Raw genomic sequence first — 19,425 nt, 5'->3', positions numbered from 1 at the left:
TGGAAAAGAAGTGTGATATAATGCAGGAAGTGCACACTTGTTTTAAACAATCGCTCTTGTTTTGTAGTACTGTCAGATGTGCAAGAAGGGGGATAATGAGGACCTCCTCCTGCTGTGTGATGGCTGCGACAAAGGCTGCCATACTTACTGTCACAAACCTAAGATCACTAGTATCCCAGAGGGAGACTGGTACTGCCCAGCCTGCATATCCAAGGTATCAGGGCCACATGGTCACCTGGACATTGCTTGTTCAAAGGATTTTCATAATTTTAAAACTTTTTTTGTCCCATCTACAAGGCATATACTTTCACCCTTTAGTCTATGATGTAAAAATAAGCACCAAATAATTTTAGGGGTGTAAGACATGACAATTTCATCTAATATTTTCAAAAAGTCCAATATTGGTTTGAAAAATTGGACTAAATGGACACTGCTCTATTCGTCTTAATTGCACCAGGCCTCAGATAATGCACTGTTTAATCTTTACAGGCCAGTGGTCCGTCCCCCAAAATCAAAAAGCCTCCAAGCAAACCAGTAGCATCCAGCGGGGCAGGCGGTAAGAAAGGTGGTGAGGTGAAAAAGAACGGGAAGCAGACAGGTAATGGGGATGTATCAGAGGACGACTCGGCCAGCGCAAGCAGCACACCCAAGAAAGGAGCAAAAGACACCAGCAGGAAGAGGAAAACAGAGGAAACCTCACCTGCTCTGCCAGCAGCCAATCAGGAGAGCCCTGTTTGTGTGAAGCGAGCCAAAACAGCTAGAGACAACAACAGGGACTTGGGATTATGCAGGTATGTGCCCCCAACCTGCCCATACTTGTCCTACTAAGGGACTGTATCAGTTGCAGAAAACTGATGTGTTTTCACTTAAGCAGTAAATATGATTGGTTAATTCTTGTGCACACTGCCTCATGGTGTGATAGGCAAAGTGATTTCCCTCACAAATATTTGTGATCTGTGTCTCAACATGTGTCTCTGTGTTTCTGTGTGTGCTCAAAAGGGTACTCCTTGCTGAGCTGGAGCGGCATCAGGATGCATGGCCTTTCCTCACACCTGTCAACCTGAAATCGGTCCCTGGCTACAAAAAGGTCATCAAAAAACCGATGGACTTCTCAACCATACGTGAGAAGCTTGTGAGCAGCCAGTGAGTTCCCCCATCCCATCTGTTTGTTCTTTTTCTTTCGGGGGCCTTTGCAAAGAATTCAAAAGTCAGAATGTGTTCTTCCCCGCAAAAGTTTTGTTACACACCAGTGTGTGTGATGGGAATAATTGCATTACTATAAACAGTGTTACTTTTTTCAGTAAGTAGTAATCTAACTAATGCTGTTTCACGTTACTGTATTTGAGCTCATTATTTATTTATTAATTGATAAGGTAGAATAAAATTTAAGACAATCAGCGGCAGAGGTGGTTGGGCATTCACACGCATGCACACCCACAAACTACCAGGACACACGTAGCAATTGCAAGTTGAGACAAATCAAAGGTAGCCTTTACAAATTGAAGGACATCACAATGTTTTCTCTTAATAATCTATTTGATTAGCTGTCCCTTTCATTCATTTAAAAATATATTCCGTTTTCTTCATAAGTAATTGACTCAACTGTTGATTTAAAGTTCTATTAAAATTATTTTTTTTAATACTTGTACACAATTTATATATATATATGTTACATCATTTATGCTATTACTAAATTTCGAAGTTGGTAAGCCAGATTTTTGGGTGAAGTTACTGGTAACTATAACAAATTACTCTTTTAGAGAAATGTGCCCAGCACTGGTGATACATCAGTTGCATGTAAGTTGTGTTTTCCAACCAACATTTTTTTTTATTTGTCTGTGTGTTTTATTTCAGATATCAAAACCTGGAGACTTTCATCATTGATGTCAACTTGGTCTTTGATAACTGCGAAAAATTCAATGAAGACAATTCAGACATTGGCCGAGCTGGTCATAACATGAGGAAGTTCTTCGAGAAGCGCTGGACTGAGCTTCTGAAACAAACAAACTAAAAGTGTGTTCAGTTTCTCCCCATAAAACCATTCAACTCCTCATATCGGAGCACCAGGTTTTACTTTTATTTTTATTTTCTGATGGAAAAAATGGCAGGATGGAAGAAGAAGTAAAACCCTTAATAAGGAAACCATGGTGTGTTTTAGTGAGATGTCACCTTGGGAAAAAAAGTTATTACATGAGGTGCGCTGGATTTGTAACAACAGGGATAAAAGCCCCAAAGAGTCCCAGAGAAATGGGGTGTCGTAGTGCAATACCATTCCCTGTCTCAGAACACTGCACTGAATGAATCCTCAACTGTCACTGATGTATCTGTGCTAGAATACTTTCCACTACTTGTAAAAAGTCTTTTGTTATTTAATCGTATTATAGTGAATGTATTTAATTTTGTAATAATTATTTATGAATCAAGGTCCACTTCATTTTCTATGAAAAGGAAGAATCATCTGAACTGCTTTGAATTAAAAAAAAAAGGAATGTGTCTTTGTGTTGTAATTTTTCTCCCAAATATCAAACAAAGCCAAGAAAAAAAAAAAAAACTGTTTACACTGTTGAGTGCTTTGGAGCATCAGAGGACTGTATTCATTTGTTCAAACTGTAAAACTGCATTTATTTACAGGAACAGCAGAGGAACAGTTAAGACAATGGTGATTCATGTGTATATACTGTTTATTAATGTCAATATTATGTCTTGTTTGGAACGATGTGTAAAAATTGTTTAAGAATATTAAGATATTGTTTATGCCTTAGAATGATTGTAGCATTCTATTTTAGTGAACGTGATGAAAACATTATCATAAATATTGTTTGTACAGTATATACATATCCTCTGCAAACACTGTGGTATCCTTAATCTTGGTAGTGCCTACCCTTCCAACAGGGGCATGTAGGGGATGTTATTGTTTTTAGTTTTCATTCTTATGACAACATTATTTTTTTTATATAATTTCAATCCAACAAGGCCTCCAAAGTTGGACAGATATACAGAGATCATTCCTCACCATAGCAGAAGTCAAAAAAAGGAACAAGCATTCAGTTACGCTTCCATGATGCATTTCCTCGTAATCTGCCACAATACAGAGGACCTAAGGCCATTTGTAACCACTGTGTTGAACCTTGCTGTGTGTTGTGGCCTGATGGAGGCAGCTAGATTTTTTTGTACCCAAGAGTACTTGAAGTTACTTTATTTAAAATATTGTGGAATAAAAGTATCATTCTTTTGTAGGAGCTTTATTTTTCACTAGTGTGTGGCACGGACCTATTAAAAGGATGTTTTTCAACGTAAATGACTTAAACTTGTTTCCTTTCATTTTCTTTCACAACTGCTTTTGATAGAGGTCACCACAGTATATGTGTGGATTAATCCCCATTATTCTTTCCAATGAGGGATTATTTATCAGCATGCTTGTTGTAGCTAATTATTTACAAACAAGGTGACTCATTTATATTCAGAGAATATTGGCACATTCTTTGGACATAGAAAGCTATTATGGAAAACTTGTCAGCTCCTTTTTTCTGTCAGTCAACAAAAAAAATAATACACTTATCATTGCAACTGTATGAACTCATCTGGTCAATAAACTGGAGACTGTGAATTTTAATTAAGCAATAAGACTGATGATCTTAATTTTAAATTTACGTATGTAAACTTTAAAAAGGAAAAGGCAAAAGGTTTGAAATCAGTTTGTTGTGTATGGGGTGGTCATGTTAGGGTGCTCACGCTGAACCGTCCAGCCTTTAAAGCTCTTACAGGATGTACATGAACATCTGATCCAATTTGGTCTGATGAATCAGGTTTTCTTTTACATCTTGTAAAAGGAAAGTATGAGTATGAGAAGAAGGCAAGAGGGTGGAACAGTGTCATGCTTCGGGCAACACTCTCCAGGGAAACCTTTGATCTTTCCACTTGTAGGGATGTTACTTGTACCACTTAACTTCCTCCGTGCCGGGAGACCATTCATAGAACTGGCGTTCCCTGGTGGCAGTGACCTCTTTCAGCAGGATGCTGCTCCCTGCCATGCCACAGAAATGCTTTGGAAATGTTTTCAAGAAGTGGTTGTGTGTTGGCCCTGTGATGGACTGGTGACTTGACCTGTGTACTCTGCCCTCACCCAATGTGAGCTGGGATTGGCTCCGATGCACCCTGCGACTCAGAAATGGATAAGTGGTCGAAGCTGAATGAATGAATGTTTTCAAGGAGCTAACTTGGCCTCCACATTCATCAGATGGCAGCAAAGCATGTGTGGGATGTGTCTCACAATCAAGTCATATTTACAATTGGATACTCATAACAGGCATTTATTGGAAAGGATTCCCACAAAGTATTAATAATGATGATTTTGTTTGACTTTGTGTAAATCACTAATTAGGCATAGTGGTTAGAACTGTTGCCTCACAATAACAAGGTGACAATTTAGAGTCACCGATCAACCCAAACATGTCCATAGGCTTGTCTCTGTCTGGCGCTGTGTTGGCCCTGTGACGGACTGGTGACCTGTCCAGGGTGTCCTCACCCACAGTGAGCTGGGACTGGCTCTAACAGCCACTGTGGCCCGGAAACGGATAAGTGGTAGAAGACCTGCTGAATCTGAGGCGACCGACAGGCAGTGACGACTTCCGGTGTGGGAGTGTAACGTCACAAAAACAAAGAGAGAGAGAAAAAAATCAAAATATGTAAAGTAGTTGGATTGAATGTCCTGAAAAAGCAGAAAAACGCAAAGTAAATAAATAAATACAGAAAATAGGTAAAAAAAAATATATACATACATATATAATGAGTGACGTAATTAAGGACGTCACGTCGGTTGCTGGACGAGGAAGTAAACAAAATTGAAGTGGAAGGACAAACACGACGGAGGAAGGTAGGAGGCTCCGCCGAGGAGAGATAACCGACGATAGAGAGAAATTTTACTTTATTTACCGCCTGAGCTCGTTTTCTGAAATAAATCGCTGCATTTTGTTTCCGCACTGGTGAATAATATTGACTCAACAAGCTGCCGAGCACAGAGATACAGAAAACAGCTTCTTTGTAGCTCTGCTGAGGACAAGCTGATTTTCCTTTACACATAAAAATAGATGGTATAAAAAGGGACTCGTTTCTCTGCTGTTTTGCTTAAATTAGCTCTCTGTACATTTTTTGGTGAGCTCATAAAGTGTCACGTGTAACTAGTTTGATTATCTTTCGGTCTGCAGATTACTTCCTTGATCTACTATTTTTTTGTTTGTGAAATATATAAAATGTCCTGTTGTCCAAGGTAATGTCAGATATCTTTTTTGGTCCAAAAGCTATGTCTATATATCATCATCATCGCGAAAGGTGAATAATAAATGGGCAGTAATTTCAGTATTTGTGCCAGACAACCAAAGTTTACTAATGTTGATGAAAGAGTCTCAACTCCAGTCAGACCCCAATAATGAAGTCTAAAGATTTGTCAAAATGCTTTTGTCTACATTTAGACAAAATGTAAAAGACCTGGGAAATGTCCCTAAAGATTTGAAAGAAAAGGGCCTAACTTAGTTTTAATGTTTATGTCTGTGCATTTTATTTAGTCACGATTTAACAATTTAAGATTTTTACGACAAAATTGCCATCGATGATCATTACAATCGATCAACCAACCAACCAACCCATCCCCTCAATGATTCAATTTATGATGCATTTTTTTTGCCTGATCATTGGGGATTCCTAACAAGGCCCAGACAGGAAGAGCTGTAGGGTTTGCATATTGTCTTGCATTCTGCCTCTCAGAATTTGAGACTTGACTGATAGATCATCTTAGAGTCTTGGGACTTGACTTGAGTCCTAACAGTTATGGTGGAGAAGATGAACAGTTATCTCCTCATGAGCTGTTTCATGTCTCACTGAATCTATCTTTGGATTGGAGGATCATTCAGTATAATGATTTGCATTTTCTCTCATTCCGATGTGAACTTTAGGAGCAGCTCTCCAAATGACGACTCTGATTTGCACTTTACAAGACCATCTAGATGATGTCAACTGGTGTGCCTTCTCAGCCAAACTGCTGGCCACTTGCTCTGGGGACAAAACTCTAAGGATATACAACACCAGTGACTTCTCAGAGCTGCCGTTCTCACCACTATCAGGACATGGCTATAGTGTTCACTGCTGTTGCTTTAGCCCCTGCGGGCAGTTCCTTGCCTCATGTTCGACTGATGCAACCACATTGGTCTGGTCCATGGTCACAGGAGAGATTGAGGCTATCATGGAGCATCCTGGCCGCAGTCCTGTGAGGATCTGTGCACTCTCTCCTGACTCTACCCACCTGGTTTCAGGTGCATCTGATGGTACTTTAGCTCTGTGGGATTTCCCCTCCAAACAGCTGCACAGGTAAAGTTGAAAAATTGCTTCTCTCTCCAGCTGATACAACTGAACACAAAAAAAATGTTTGATCACCAGATGATTGCTTAAAATTCACTATTTGCAAAGATTCATTATCTGCAGTTTATAAAATGAGCGCATTTTCTATTTTCCCCTATTTTACATTGGAGTATTATTTATATTCGTAAAATCTAAATTAATTCCTGACATTTTATAGAAAGAAAATCTTTTGGTTGCAGGTCTTCTACAGATACACTGTATCTCACTAACAGTAACTCTAACCCTAACAAGCTGAAACCTCAATGCAAACATCTCTCCTCTTGCACTTGCATGAGATAATATTTATTCAGTGCTATGCTTTATTGAACTTGAACAATGACAATCAGGCTGAACACCTGAACTGAAGCTACTACCAAAAACTAATTGGTAATGCACCTGCTGTTGGTTGTGTTTGTGAAGGACCCGGGCAGTGAATGACACAACAATGGTCGCCTGTTCCTTCAGCCCATGCAGTCAGGTATTTGTGACTGGCTCTACCTACGGAGACCTGCGTCTGTGGGACCTGGACATGAACCAACTCCATGCAGAGAAGAATGCCCATGACCTTGGTGTCACCTGCTGTACTTTTGCACCCTGCATCCTCAGCAGTAAGAAACATTGCAAAAAAAAAAAAAAAAAAAAAAGAGAAAGTCCTTCACTAAATATACGATTCCACGTGTTCACATCACATTGTTAATAATGATGCATCAATTAGGCATGTAGCACTTTACTGTCAAATCGTTCCCAACATATCTTTTGGGCTCCTCTAAACAGTCACAGAATAACTGTTGGTTGGTTTGTTGGACAAATCTAAACATGTTTTACTCTCTTTTTTGTTAAACAGGGATCATTTTGCCACTTTCACCCTTAAATATTGATTTAAATCAAAGTATCTTAGAAAAGGGGAAATCACTTTGGTGGAGCATATGCTACATATGCTAACTCTTAATCTGAAAGGTAGTATGAAGTATGAAGACACATAAAACATAAATCACTAATAATGTATGAATATGTATGAATATGCCTCAAAATTTCATTATATTGACCGACATTACAGTTAAGTTTGACATGAAGCATGCTAGTCACCCTGTTACACTGCACACTGACCACATTTTCAAAGAAATATTCTTCACACATTATCTCTTATAAAATATGGTGATCGTTTTACAGTTGAATGATTAGGGGCTTGTTGACTGGTTGGTCAGTGGTTACAAAATCAGTTTAAACAAATCACATCATTGCAGTTGCAGATGATGTGTATGATGAAGCAATACAGTAAATGGTGCATGTCGATCTGCTTTTTCTAACTTCACTGTAGGGAACAATAGCATCAAGCTAATGGTGGTCATATATCAAGACTAATTATTGTTTGTGAAAGATTGAGTACCATTGTTGATTGTATGATATGACTCATTACATTTGTCTTCATCTCTCAGGTGATCGCATTGTGCAGTTTCAGCTGGCATCGTGTGGCCAAGATAGTCTCCTGAAAATCTGGGTCATTAAGAAGTTCAGCTCAGGAGGTACAGACAAATTGTCTTTACTCACTGAAGGATTCCTCTTTCTCTCTGTTCCACACGATCCTTATCAAAACTTATTGTGGCAGGCAGCTGAAATGATAAATCTTTATATATTGTTACTGCGTGCTAAAGAGCATCTATGCGAAAAGGCAGGATTTGACTATTTCTTTTTTATGTATGAGGTACTCGCCTTTTTACGTACAGTGGTTGTCAAGCTGGGCACTTAAATTCCAACCTAGTAATATTGTGATGAAGTGTTTTAGCTCCAGTATATGTGGGTCAAAGCCTCTCTTTTTTCCTTTTTTTCTTTTCATGCTAAGAATTGACATTGTTTTGGGGCCCTCCAGTGGCTCCTCTGCTATCAACACATACCGTCAAGACTAAGTCCGAACTGTAATGGGATTCAAGCCCGACCCATGTTCCCCTGCTGCATGCCATCTACCCTCTACCCCATCACCCAGCCTCCGGACCCTCCCTCAGTGTTGCCCTTTAGCACTTAACACAAAAAGTTGCTTCTACTTTGTCACATATTCATATAGAGGAAATGTTCTCACTTTCTTGTATACAGTGACTCCCATGTTTTATTCTGGATCCATTTTAGGTCAACTCATTTCGTATGCTTTTCAGTAGATTTTAATATTAGGGTGATGTCATTCAAAGGACAATCCAATCTTAATCCAAAATCCATTATGTTCTGCTGGTCACTTTGACATGATTTTGTGAAAATATGTGTTTTTATAACATCAGTTGTTTATCTTTCTCTAGCCCACAAGATGCAACTCCTGCACACATTAACTGGCCAGTCGGCTCCAGTCCTCTCTTGTGCGTACTCTTCAGATGGACAGCTGCTCGTGTCTGGGTAAGATTTAAAGTCTTAAAGGGCCGTTAGGGGTTTTAGCCTCAATTAATTTTACCTATAATGTTCAATTTTGACATCCATTTTCCTTAGGACTTAGGTCTTGACAGTTCAATGTTTATCTGTTCCAGTGCTTTATTAAAATCAGTGTGGCGATGCATGACATTTTTTTGAAAATAAGCCATCACAATGATCACCTATACAATTCATGTTAATATGGCCTAGTAGTGTTTTTTTAGGTGAAGTTACAGATCCACCTGTATGTCTTTTGGAGACATACAGAGACATACAGATTTATAATCATCCTGAATCCCTCAAAGAATCCCTCTCTTAATTTATAAACAAACGGTATCCATGTCTGCATCTATTAAAGAGCAAAATATGTATGTGAAATGTAAATTGTTTGCCTGGGTGGATAAATAAGCCACCGTGCATGCCCATGAGGGTTTGCATTAACAGAAGTGTAACCACTAGAGGGAGACACAGACGCTTTATTCCTTAACGAGATACTGTGGGTATGTGTGAGCATACTGAACCCACAGATGTACCATATAGTTGGTTTGTTAAAACACTGACATAGCTGAAATTTTATCTTTAAATTTCCTTCAGCTCTGTGGACAAAACAGTTACAATCTATGATGCTGTAAGTATCTTTCCTTTTTTCATTTACAGAGTATCCACTGGTAACGTTGCTCTATTCCTCATATTTTGTTTTGTGTAACACTTCGTCTGTTTTCAGAAAAATGGAGTTTCGCTTTACACTCTTAACCAACATGAGAGGTAAATATTTAATGCATTTTTTTAACTGAATGTACTGTATGCCTGAATTTGTCTCAAGTAAATATTTAAATTTCTTCCCCAGACAGAATATTGTCTGTATACTTACTCCTGTGCAATTATTTTTATTTAATTTGCATGTAATAAAAAAAAAAAAATCCTTCATTGAGATATTGTGGTGTTCATGTTTACAATAAGTGAAGCTTGACTATTTAAAAACATTAAAATCCAAAAAAAGACTTGAAATATTATGACATGCTCATTAAGTGGGTACAGAAAGTATTCAGACTCCCTTAAGTCTGTCACTCTTTGTTATATTGCAGCCATTTGCTAAAATCATCACAGCAAGTTTTCAGACCCTTTGCTCAGCATTGAGTAGAAGCACCCTTTTGAGCTAATACAGCCACGAGTCTTTTTGGGGATGATGCAACATGTTTGGGGATCCCCTGCCTTTCCCTCTTGCAGATCTCCAGTTTTGTCAGGTTGGAGGGTGAACGTTGGTGGACAGCCATTTTCAGGTCTCTCCAGAGATGCTCCGCTGGGCTGGCTGGGCCATTCAAGAACTGTCACAGAGTTGTTCAGAAGCCTCTCCTTTGTTAGTATAGCTGTGTGCTTAGGGTCATTGTCTTGTTGGACAGTGAACCTTTGGCCCAGTCTGAGGTCCTGAGCACTCTGGAAAACGTTTTTGTCCAGGATATCGCTGTACTTGGCTGCATTCATCTTTCCTTCGATTGTAACCAGAAGTCCTGTCCCTGCAGCTGAAAAACACCAGACAGCACGATGCTGCCACCACCATGCCTCACTGTTGGGATTGTATTGGGCAGGTGATGAGCAGTGCCTGGTTTTCTCCACATACCACTTAGAACTAAGGCCAAAAAGTTCAATCTTGGTCTCATCAGACCAGAGAATCTTATTTCTCATCATCTGGGAGTCCTTCATGTGTTTTTTGGCCAACTCTGTGCGGGCTTTCATGTGTCTTGCACTGAGGAGAGGCTTCCATCGGGCCACTGTGCCATAAAGCCCCGACTGGTGGAGGGCTGCAATGATTGTTGACTTTCTAGAACTTTCTCCCATCTCCCCACTGCATCTCTGGAGCTCAGACATAGTGATCTTTAGGTTCTTCTTTACCAACTTCTCCCCTGATTGCTCAGTTTGGTCGGACAGCCAGCTCTAGGAAGAGTTCTGGTCGTCCCAAATGTCTTCCATTTAAGGATTATGGAGGCCACTGTGCTCTGAACCTTAAGTGCAGCAGAAATTCTTTTGTGACCTTGGCCAGATCTGTGCCTTGCCACAATTCTTTCTCTGAGCTCTTCAGGCAGTTCCTTGAATCTCATGATTCTCATTTGCTCCGACATGCACTGTGAGCTGTAAGGTTGTGCCTTTCCTAATCAGGTCCTATCAATTTAATTAAACACAGCTGGAATCCAGTGAAGGTGTAAAACCATCTCAAGGATGATCAGAAGAAATGGACAGCACCTGAGTTCAATATACAAGTGTCACAGCAAAGGGTCTGAATACTTAAGGCTGTGATATTTCAGTTTTTGTTCTTTAAAAAAAAAACTAAAAAAATAAAATCTGTTAAAATGGGGTGCTGTGTGTACATGAATTAATTAATTAATTAATTAATCACTTCTATATAGTGGTATACTACATACCACTGTATGTAGTGTTCTCCATGTGCTGAAAAAACCACCAACACCAGTTGCATTGGCAATAAAGTTCTATTCTACTCTATTCTAATTCTGGCAATATTAATATTTTCCGATTTTCCTTTTTTGTATCACTTGCACATTTGATGTTGTTTGTACTGATAATTTAAAAGAGGCTTTTCATAGAGTCTCTGGCATCTGTTGGTGAGTCTTCTCTTGAGAAAGACTGGTTTTAATTGGTCACCGTGCAGGCGACAGCCAGGGCCACAAGCATTATGCTTTCATGTTGTCTGTCTTCATGTCCATCTCATCTTTGTAATGGTTTTGTAAGTTACTTGGATTCTGCAAAAGCATTAACTTGGGCTCAAAAATGAACTCAGAGGGTTTTGATGGTCTAAGGTTTCACACAAAACACACACTTGGCTGCAACTTATTTCATAAGTTTGTCATTCAGTAGTAGATATCAGTAGTAAATAAGGCAGAGAGATGAAAACCGGAGTTCGGGATATACGCATATTTTGATTGACAAAATATTAAAAAACATTTGATGTCAATGTTACCAAACATTGATTGCCAGAATCTCCAGAATCATAACAATTACATTGAAAACAATAACTAAATAGAATAAAATGTATTTAAATTAAATAGCCAATATTTATTCACATTATTTTCTCAAAGCCACAGGGAGCCACAGCAGAGGGATGAAAGAGCCCCATGCGGCACCGGAGCTGTGGGCTGCCAACCCCTGCCATTGACTGTGAATGGGTGTAATCACAAAAAATTAATAATGCATTTTAAAGAACAGGTAGAACTGCTCTCGCTACCTCTTTCCCCCTACAGATACCCGTACATTTAAGCAACAGCTGAGCACTCACACTTACGAGCTATTTATATGTCCATCCAGCCACCTGTGACTGAGAGGCAGAAAAGCTCCCTTCCTTTCACTGATGAGCTGGTTTTTGGAGAAAGTGGATAAAAGCTGAAAAATTGAGTCAGAACACTTGACAAAATGGCTCAAGGAAACTGATTTGACGTCAGACAAAGTGTGATGGTATATTTTGGTTAGGCTACTATATGCTTACATAGTTCCATTCATGTTCTCTCAGCTCTTATTGCTTTTAGAAGTATTGTCTGAAGTCAACTACCTTTTGTAGATCGACATTTCTGAGAAATCTAGCTTAGGCTTTAGGGAGATTGCCCTCATTGACGTTGCCTAACTTTCTTGAATCTCCAGAAAATTCCATTTTAATCCTTATTTAGCTGTTAATGCAGCCTTTTAATTTGGTAAGCCATCAGTGAATTGATCCTTTGATGGAAAGCATTTCCATCACTGCTACATATTTCTGCCTGCCCACCTTTTACCTAGTAAAAACCCTGTAAGGCAACAATCACTATTATCTTTAACATTAGTTAAAGATGCTGCTTTATTTTTCTCCTCAGTCCTCCTGAACGTCTTCAGTCATATATTAGCAGTAAACCAGTTGCCTTTAATTGCTGAATCTCTTTTTAATCCTTTTGGTAATTTTTTCTGATACAGAAAAAGTTGCATCCAATCATTCTCAGAGCTGGCATTCAGGTGATTACTCTCCTCTTATTTAGATACGTGACAGCGTGTTCCTTTTGTCCAACTGCACCACTAATTGCTACAGGATCAATGGATAAGACAGTAAACATCTGGAGGCTGGAGGATGGATGCAGTGGCCATGGTGGTAATAACACACAAACACACACACTCGGACTGTGTTACATCTGTTATGTCTTTTAATCTGTTTTTGTGTCTGCCTTCTTCGCTTCACTTTGTGTCCAAGGGAAAGGCGGGAAGTCACATACTGGTGAGTTCTCTCTTTTTTTTATTTAAATTCTGTTTTTTTGATATTTGAAGGAAAAAAAAAGGAAACCGTCACTTATAATAACAATGACTCAGTCGACTCAGCAGCCAAGTTTTATCCTTATTCCCAGGTGGCATCAGGAAAGCTACAGGAAATCTTTTAAGACGCTCTCTCTCTCTGTTTGTGTGTGTTAATATAAATTTTCTTGACCAGTGTCATTTGCAGTTAGTTAAATCTTTAGCAGTCCTATAGGACGATTGGCATATCACCTCAGTACAAGTAGCTTTTATCTGATCATGTGCAAAATTTGTGTCATCTTGTGTCGAAGTATGCAGGTGTTGTGTGCAAGTGCACTCTTTTTCCCTTTCTTAGTCTCCATCCTTAAGGGCAGCAGGTTTGCTCAAAACTTGCAGTGCCTCTGGCTGCACTTAGTGAAAGGGCTAAGTATTGTCACAGATTTCCTGAATTTAATTGATTTTGATGAAAATCTGTTTCCCGCAGACATGAATGAGATTCTGAGAGAACTAATCCTGTAAAATGCGTTCGTAAAAATAGTACACTTTGTCTTTAATATGACCAACATGTCATGAAGTAATAGGTAGGTAATTAACTAACTGTACATTCTGTGTTTCGACTTCACATCTGTGCACAGATGTAATGCTTAATGTTCACCAACATATCAGAGCGTGCGTCTGGCGCATGTGCACGGTGAGGTTGCTGCTCGTTTGAAGGTTATGGACACTGTTGCCACGGTGACAAATTTACACACATGGTCACATGGCCAGATATTAGACAGTCCAGTCAAGTCGAGAACAGGAAGCTCTGCTGTCAGACAAATCCATTATGTTGTAGGTTGTCATCATTGTGAAGCGGCAGCTTTATGAACACAATTTGTATGTGTTTTGGTTGAGTTAATTTAGCTTGGATGTTTTTAATCTTTACTGATTTAAGATTTCATTCACTAAGCAGCTCAGGGGTCACTGGAAGCAACAGCACACTTTTAAGGTGACTCTTAATATTTTCCAATATCACAACAGTGAGCATGTCATTTGTTTAATGTGCTCTGCAGAACTACACCTGTGCTCACAGATTCACACATCCACAGTAGATAGTAGAAGTCATTCCTCAATATTTCTGAATCCATATCAGTCTGTTCAATGAAGATCACCTTTATCAGAGAATCTTTTTTTTTGCACTACCTGCACTAGAGCTACTGCTTTTTGTGTGTGTGTGTTTTTCAGTGGAGTCTCTTCTGACATCAAGTGAAGGTAAGGAAAAAAGCTGATTGCATTGTACAGCCTGCTATAGTAAAAATTTGACTTCTCATAGACCACATGCAGCAAAAATGATTTTGACATCATTAGAAATGGCCATGTGTTTACCAGCTGGTGCCAAATCTAAAATTGGTCTTAGATTTCTGACTGAAATGTACAAGCTCCTTCTTACCTTTTAGTTTCGTCTTCTGTCAATGAAGATGCTGATGGACTATTGTGTGGTTTATTTATATCATTGAACGATGTGTGCTTCCCAGAGGCTTTGAATCAATAATTTATCAGCAGGATCGCACCTGTCAAGGTCTAACTCTCTTTATTTGACTCAACCTCTCAGGGAAAGCCTCAGCAGGCCGTCTGAATTTGCTGGTTGCCGATTGGTCGGAGGAAGATGTGTCAGCATGGCTGGTGGACGAAGGCCTTCACCAATTGGTTGACAAATTCAGGGACAACAACATTGATGGGACAGAGCTGCTCAGTCTCACTAAGGAAACACTAGCGTCAGAGCTGTTCATAGGTGAGAAAGAGAAACATGACACACAGCTCAGTGAGTGCAATGACACATCGTCAGTCGCTCATTCCCCCCAGACCGAAAATGTAAGATATAAGCCCAGTCTTAAGGGTGTTACCCAGCTGCACTCTTATGAGAATTAACACATGGATTAGAATATTTTACCTATTTACAAGGATAAAACCTAATCCATTAAATTACAGTAAGTGTGAAGTAATGAATGAATGTTGAAGGGGATATTACATAATATTAGGCCACACTGGAGAAGCCCCCAACCTTGTGGCTTTAATCCCATCTCCAAACAAGATGTCCCATAAGGTCTAAAGTGGATTTACACCTAATATCATTAGGCCTTATTCTTCTGTTATTTCCAAACCTTGTCAGACTTTTTTTAAACTATCAGATTATGACTTATTTTTATCTTCTTGTGGTTCTATCTCTACTAAGAAGAGCATTATGTTTATCTTTTCCTGTGAATCACTCTTCAGTTGACACAGCTTCAGTGCTTTGATATTCTCACACCCAAAATCACTAAGTTAGAATGCAGTATTTGAGTAGCAACCTGTTATGTGCTGCAGTGAAAGACAGAGAGGCAGTCATTGTTTTTGCAAGGTGGGAGTGAAATCAATAAATATGCTTTCCTTAAAAAAAAAAAGCTGAATAATAAAATGAAACAGAATGTACAAGTAAGATTATCAGTGAGGTCTAAAATAGTTGTTTTGTTCAGCTGTAGTTAGCTCTTAATTTGAACCAACCCTACTTTGCACTTTCTGCAACACAATGCTTTGGAAGCAACAGTACTCAAACCACACTGGAACATTAAGTGATTGCTTATTGTTTTACTTTGAAATGGACAGACAGTCAGTTTACATGTACTGCCCACCCACAATGTTCACACTCACCCACGCTCACATTTGCCATCCAAGAGTGAGAAGTGCTAAATGCAGGAATAACAAATGCTCAAAATCTTGATACTAATATTATTTATGTTAATGTTTTGGTCAGTTCAGCTTGTTCCACTTAATACCTGCTGGTTTATATTTCAAAGCCGTAAGTGGTCTATTTTTTCTGTTCCCGTCCCTCTCCTTGTTCTCGTTTCCTCATATGTTTGTCTATAGAATCTGTAGGCCTGCGTAACAAAATCCTAAGGAAGATCGAGGAGCTTAAGAATGAGTCAGCATGGTCAAGTATTCCAGATGAGTTCCTATGTCCAATCACCAGAGAGCTGATGAAGGAACCAGTCATTGCTGCTGGTAAGTGAAGGTCATACCCTTACCACTTAGCACACGTTACATATAATGACATAACATAGTATGCACCAGTTCATGAGACAGTTGTTTCTTCAACGCAAAGGGATGTTTGTGCACTTTGAGTACATATACCATCTACATTTACCAACAGATGGCTACTCATATGAAAGAGAGGCCATCGAGAGCTGGATCAACACCAAGAATCGTTCCAGCCCGATGACCAACCTCCCACTGCTGACGACTCTACTCACCCCAAACCACACTCTGAAGATGGCTATTGGCCGCTGGAAGACCAGCCACTAGCGTCTGAAACACCTTTGCCCCAAAATGCTAAGAAAATTGCTCTTTGTTGACAAAGACTTTCTAATCTAATGAAATCAAACAGCTCCAACAGCATTACAGGTACATGCATCTCCACACTATCAGGCTTTCCTTGTCTGCACTCATTTATAAAGCTGCATTAAACACATTCTTAGTTTATTAAGTGAAGACAGAAGAAGGCTGCTTAAACCATTCTAACTATTCACTTTTTTTCATTCAAGGAAGAAAAATGCATGAGCATTTTTTTTTCCAATGTTTTATTGACCAAATAAAAAAAAAAGCTATCAGCTCTATGTGTCTGAAAGCTACATTGAACTGGATTCTTGAGTTGCAGTTGGATCAGAAGTACTAACAATCCCTTTACTCTGTTGGGAATATTGCTTAATGCAGCTTTAACTGAAAACTGGTTGTCTTATTGAAAATTAAGTTTGCACTGTCAGTAAGCTGTACATGTGTCTGTCTTAAGTACATCTGAACATTGCAAGCTTTTCTTTCTACAGATCTGGAAATGATACTTGGGCATAGTAGTTTAGCTTCTGATAGACCCTCCAAGAGATGAATGAACACAAGTTCAAGTAAACTGCGATATTTGTGGCTGCTTGCAATTTGGCTTCTGTTTCCCTGTGCAAGCTAACTCGTCTTGCATTTAATGATGTCAACATAACATTTTTGACATGTTCGCAATATACAGAAATTGCAAGGTTCATATTATTATACAAGCAGTTTATTTTGATGGCTTGGATAAATGTCAGCGTATATAAGTAAAGTTATACGGTCAATGGACAAGACCTTTTATCCACCCATACACACTGAAGCTTAGACAACATTTCATGTATTATATTCTGAAAGAACTAGATGTAGAAAGGCAGTCCACTATTGATATTTTATTTTACCTTTTATTATACCACAATAATAATGTGGTAAGATTCTGTAATCCATAGTATGACTCAAGAGGTAATATGACAACTATGGACATACAGCAGTTTATGAGTCTCTTGTTTTTTTTAAATCCTTGACTGTGTGAATGCCGTCTTTCAATAAACCATTAAACACTTCATATGAATACTGGCTATGCAAAAATAAATACATACTGTGACTACTGAAGCAATTCAGTCAATAGTAGATTATGAGAAGAAGTTTCCTAAAATGTCATATACAGAGCTTTTTATCAAATGTACCAAGAAAAACAATCTCAAGTACACAAAGGTTTTTGAAGCCTGTAATGCTGACAGAACCACTTACAGGGAAATATATAATCTGCAAATATAGTGTACACCGTACAAATATAAATGTTTTTTAAAAGACACACAACAATAGAAATGGTCATATCCTGCCAGTAAGAGCATGAGGTTTTGTATACTCGTGCACAAAGCTTTCTCTGACTTCTATATTTCATATAATAAATTAAAAGTTGCAATAATATACTACCTTTTTTTTCTCATCCCTACTTAAGGTATGTCTGGTTTTCTTGAATACACTAGTGTAGCTGTAGACATGTGAGCAAAAGCGTAGTAGCCTGAGTTGAACACTGGTTCTAGATTGTAAATGCAGTGCAGCAGCATAACTCTACAAAACAGGCTCAGGGAAGGGCGCTGTTCTCAAACATCGTTTCCCTTGCTACCTTATGTGGGACATAGTTGAAAACCGCCCATATCTGTGCTTTGATAAACTATAATCAGACATTAGACTCTATAAATGAACGTTTGGGTTTGATGGGAGCCATGTGCAGAGCGGGGTTGTCTCTGGTTAGGCTTGCCTGTCTGTGTCTGCCATCAGGAAAGCGTAGCTGGGAGGATGTCATTCCTCTGGCTTCTCGCTGGTGCAGCCGCTCTCCAAACTCCCGGTTCTGTTGCTGGCTGTTGGCCTGACTCACAAAGACCTGTTCCTGGAACGACGCACGCTTGAACTCATTGTTCAATCCTTGGAACTCCAGGACTGACATACTGAAACTCTCCCCTCCTGCACCGCCACCTCCCTGCCGGCCTAGACCAGAGGTCTGCTGGCCCTGGACTCGCACTGCTTTATCCATTACTCCCATGAAGGGCCGGGGCTTTAGCTCGGGTTTTGTTTTGAAGCTACCGCTGCTCTTGATGGGGCACGGGGCATCCACCACTTGCTGCCTGCCACCATCTGACATATTCCCACTGGAGGCCTGGCTGGAGCTAGAGCCTCTTGAGCCTGCCGTGCCCCCTCCTCCGCTCTCCCTCCTGACCTCCATACCAGACCCCAGAGCAAGCGACAGGCCGTCCAGTGCCACAGAGTGGGTGGAGAGTCTGTCAGATCCCCTGGAGAAGCTGGAGGAGCGGGGCTGGTACATGTGGAGAGTGCCCGGTGGGGAGGAGCTGTTGGGGGACATGGGATGATAGAGCTCAGTGGGGCTGTGTCCAGAGTGTTCATTGGCTGATCCAGGGCTGATGTCAATACCAAGCACTGGTGCAGGCCTCAAAGAGGTGGAGATGTGTCTGCCTGGCAGAGGACTGGAGGGGCCACACAGAGAGAGAGGCCTGCCCCCAACTCTGCTCCCTGACTGGAGGGAGTGACAGTGGTGATGTGTCCTGCTGCCTTGGCTCTGTGTCTGCCTATTGATAGCAGGAACAGGCTCAGGCATGTCTGCAAACATTTGGTTCTGCAAAAACTCCTCTTTAGGGAAAGATGGTGCCTGATCTGTGAAACCAAAGGCCACACTACCAGGGAGAGTCCTATTTGGAGCGTATGGATTCAGAGGCCAAAATTCTGGGCTTTTCCCACACTGCAGATTCACCTCCTCGCCTTCCTCCTTCTCTTGCTCCTTCTCTGTGTCAGTCTGTTCTGCAGGGTTTAGCCTCTCCAGACTTCCATGTGAATAGGCGTCTGTCTCCTCTTCTGTGCCTTGATGGTGGTGGACGTGCAGATCCCTGTTGTTGCCGGATGCCTTCTGATGATGTTTACATTCCTCCTCTACCCGTGCAAGCAGACGCCGGATCTCTCTGTTGGACGGAGAGAGTCGTGCTGCTTCATGGAGGTCTGCCAGAGCTGCAGCAAACTGCCTGGTGAGCACAGAGAAAATGAACA

General features: G+C 40.1%; 3 protein-coding genes across 16 annotated transcripts in view; 2 read left to right on the top strand and 1 right to left on the bottom strand.

Moving 5' to 3' along the window:
- Positions 1-2,600, top strand: part of baz2ba (bromodomain adjacent to zinc finger domain, 2Ba) — a 62,716-nt gene extending 60,116 nt beyond the window's left edge. For 9 of the 10 annotated variants that reach the window (XM_029497492.1, XM_029497496.1, XM_029497499.1 and 6 more), the window contains 4 exons: positions 68-214; positions 490-791; positions 1,000-1,143; positions 1,855-2,600. In XM_029497492.1, coding sequence (XP_029353352.1) covers positions 68-214; positions 490-791; positions 1,000-1,143; positions 1,855-2,011 — 750 coding nt within the window. In that variant the 3' untranslated portion in view covers positions 2,012-2,600. The remainder of the gene's footprint in view (positions 1-67; positions 215-489; positions 792-999; positions 1,144-1,854) is intronic. The other variant, XM_029497493.1, reaches the window with a different exon arrangement.
- A 2,199-nt stretch (positions 2,601-4,799) lies between these two features.
- On the top strand, positions 4,800-17,431 carry wdsub1 (WD repeat, sterile alpha motif and U-box domain containing 1). 5 transcript variants are annotated; one of them, XM_029497398.1, is made up of 13 exons: positions 4,800-4,873; positions 5,949-6,360; positions 6,811-6,998; positions 7,827-7,913; positions 8,676-8,769; positions 9,376-9,409; positions 9,506-9,546; positions 12,792-12,898; positions 13,007-13,024; positions 14,263-14,289; positions 14,630-14,809; positions 15,922-16,056; positions 16,205-17,431. In XM_029497398.1, the coding sequence occupies exons 2-13, from the start codon at positions 5,963-5,965 to the stop codon at positions 16,354-16,356; spliced, it is 1,461 nt and encodes a 486-aa protein (XP_029353258.1). In that variant the 5' UTR covers positions 4,800-4,873; positions 5,949-5,962; the 3' UTR covers positions 16,357-17,431. The 5 variants fall into 5 exon arrangements, with proteins under 5 accessions (XP_029353258.1, XP_029353257.1, XP_029353254.1 ...); XM_029497397.1 differs by having other exon boundaries at positions 13,001-13,024; XM_029497394.1 differs by having other exon boundaries at positions 12,792-12,901; positions 13,001-13,024.
- Positions 16,499-19,425, bottom strand: part of LOC115040593 (protein TANC1-like) — a 30,719-nt gene continuing 27,792 nt past the window's right edge. Inside the window, exon 29 of the mRNA XM_029497393.1 lies at positions 16,499-19,400. Within this exon, the coding sequence (XP_029353253.1) occupies positions 18,050-19,400 (1,351 nt within the window). The 3' untranslated portion in view covers positions 16,499-18,049. The remainder of the gene's footprint in view (positions 19,401-19,425) is intronic.

The sequence above is a fragment of the Echeneis naucrates genome, chromosome 3, assembly GCF_900963305.1.
Source record: "Echeneis naucrates chromosome 3, fEcheNa1.1, whole genome shotgun sequence".
Lineage (NCBI taxonomy): Eukaryota > Metazoa > Chordata > Actinopteri > Carangiformes > Echeneidae > Echeneis > Echeneis naucrates.
The sequence above is the reverse complement of the archived record's forward strand: the minus strand, read 5'-3'. Positions and strand labels throughout refer to the sequence as shown.

Excerpts from the sequence above, each read along its gene's own strand:
- wdsub1 (XM_029497394.1), top strand. The coding sequence starts at position 5,963 with ATGACGACTCTGATTTGCACTTTACAAGACCATCTAGATGATGTCAAC. Across the intron at positions 6,999-7,826 it reads TGCACCCTGCATCCTCAGCA|GTGATCGCATTGTGCAGTTT; the intron begins GTAAGAAACATT and ends TTCATCTCTCAG. Across the intron at positions 8,770-9,375 it reads GGACAGCTGCTCGTGTCTGG|CTCTGTGGACAAAACAGTTA; the intron begins GTAAGATTTAAA and ends AATTTCCTTCAG.